This window comes from Anastrepha ludens, chromosome 6 (assembly GCF_028408465.1).
Source record: "Anastrepha ludens isolate Willacy chromosome 6, idAnaLude1.1, whole genome shotgun sequence".
NCBI lineage: Eukaryota > Metazoa > Arthropoda > Insecta > Diptera > Tephritidae > Anastrepha > Anastrepha ludens.
In genome coordinates this window covers 39,894,844-39,896,787 of record NC_071502.1, presented here as the reverse complement: position 1 = coordinate 39,896,787, position 1,944 = coordinate 39,894,844, and the positions used below count along the sequence as shown (strand labels likewise).

The 1,944-nt window shown below is 36.3% G+C and overlaps 1 protein-coding gene across 1 annotated transcript; it reads right to left on the bottom strand.

The window, feature by feature from the left end:
• Positions 1–407: 407 nt before the first annotated feature.
• LOC128868578 (uncharacterized) lies at positions 408–1,592 on the bottom strand. The gene is made up of 2 exons (XM_054110833.1): positions 1,301–1,592; positions 408–1,200 (listed from the first exon to the last, which is right to left on the bottom strand). The coding sequence occupies exons 1-2, from the start codon at positions 1,358–1,360 to the stop codon at positions 562–564; spliced, it is 699 nt and encodes a 232-aa protein (XP_053966808.1). The 5' UTR covers positions 1,361–1,592; the 3' UTR covers positions 408–561.
• Between the last annotated feature and the right edge of the window lie 352 nt (positions 1,593–1,944).

Sequence of the window (1,944 nt, the reverse complement as noted above, 5' to 3'; positions counted from 1 at the left end):
ATTCTGGTTAAAAGTTGAAAATTTTGACGAAAATTTTCAATTTGTTGTACAAAGTTTGAAAATTTCCCTTATATGGGTTTTGTTGTAGTATTAAGAGTATTTTTATAAAAAAAAAATAGTAACGCGCTTATAATTTTTCAACGGGGTGTATATGAGCATGAATCGTAGGGAAGCAAATTAATAAAGGTTAGGAAAATAATTAACAAAGTTCATCGCGTAAGGATCTATTTCTCTAAATACTGATTCAGTGCCAATTCAATACCATGTCAATTCTGATTCTAAGCAGAGTGTAGCCAGCTGCTTTACTTCACTTTGTGACGAACCTTGGTGACGAAGTATTGGTGCCCTGAGCAGCACTACGAGTAACAGCTTGCTATCAGCGTACGAAATAAGACGCAACCACTTGCTTATATTTATATAAATTATTTAATTATTTACATTAAGAGTTTTTTTTACAAACTCATTCGAATTATATTTACATAGAGGATTTGCCACTGAAAGTAATTGCGAGAGTGAATTTTCCTCCTATACAATTTTTTTACATTTTCTTTTTAATTCGCATCACAGCGGCGTTGCATCCAAATACTCGTAACGCAAGAATTCTTGCAAGACGACCATTTTTTGCTGCAACTTTTCGGACTCCTTCATTTTCGCTGACCAATCCGACAACTTTTGTGCAGCCGCTTTTCGCCGTTGCTCAGCTGATAAACCGCTCACATATCCATTAATTCTTTTCACACTATCAGCAATTAACTTGTTGCGTTTTTGATTTACGCTTTTCAGCAAGTTTTCAATGCCATTTGAATAGAGCGCTTCCTCAATCCTATCATCATAACGACTCTTAGCGGGCTCCAAACGCGCCACTATATCCAAGAATTCCCTATATAATAGCGAATTGCTGAATATGTGAAAGAAACGCGCAGGTTTATGCGCCTTCGGTGGAAATTTTTTCAACTTTCTCTCCGAAACATGCTCCACAAATTTCTTCAGCACCATTTTCTTGCCTTGTAAAATTTCACTCTTCGTATTCTGCAAGCTATCATCGTCGAGTACATCCTGAAACAAATCCTTACTATGAATCATTTCATAGTCAAGCACTTTCAGATAGTCTTCCGTTATGGCATCGAGCAATTGATCGCGTGCATTTGGTGTGGGTTCGCTGTCAGATTCCTCAGAGGTCTCAGCACGGATGGAAGTGAGCTGATTACAGAAAATGTGGTTAGTTTATTTTTGTTCTTTATTCTTCATTCTTTATACAAATATTTATTAATAAATAATTATTCCATTCTTTTCCACTTACACTCTCCACCAGCAGTAAAAGACACAGGCTGACACACAAATTTATCGCTTGCCGTGACATTTTCAACAATCAGCACTACTTCAGCTCACTACTTGTAATCTCTTTCAATGATATGCGCACACTATGGGTATTGATCTTTTTTCACAAATCGCCTGAAAATCGTTTCAAATACGAATCGTATTGACATGAACTTTGCTCGAATCTTTAAAGAAATATTTCAGTATACCCTTTATGCGAAAAGCATCGGCGCTCATGTGCCGACTGGTTCACTCTAGGTGCTTGTGTATGTATGTGGTATACTCTCTATGAGTTTCGATGCTTATTTTTATTTTTGCGCTTATCAATTTTGAGAAAAGATCAGACTCTGAAGCCAGGCAGCCGTTTAGTATTTGTATGTATGTATGTGGGTATATGTGCATATTTACTAAGTATCTGCGATAAGGCAGAGTAACAAGCGGAACTCACTTGAATTTTAGTTTTGAAAATAATCATCAATTATTGATGTGTTTTAATTCGTGTGATGAGTATAACACTGCACAACAAAAACCAACTTTTTGCATAACAATGCAGCTTCGCTAATGGAAAATGCTAAGAAAAGCTATTTTCAACCAGTTTTAGAGTTTATGCCTCTACGAAATTAACCC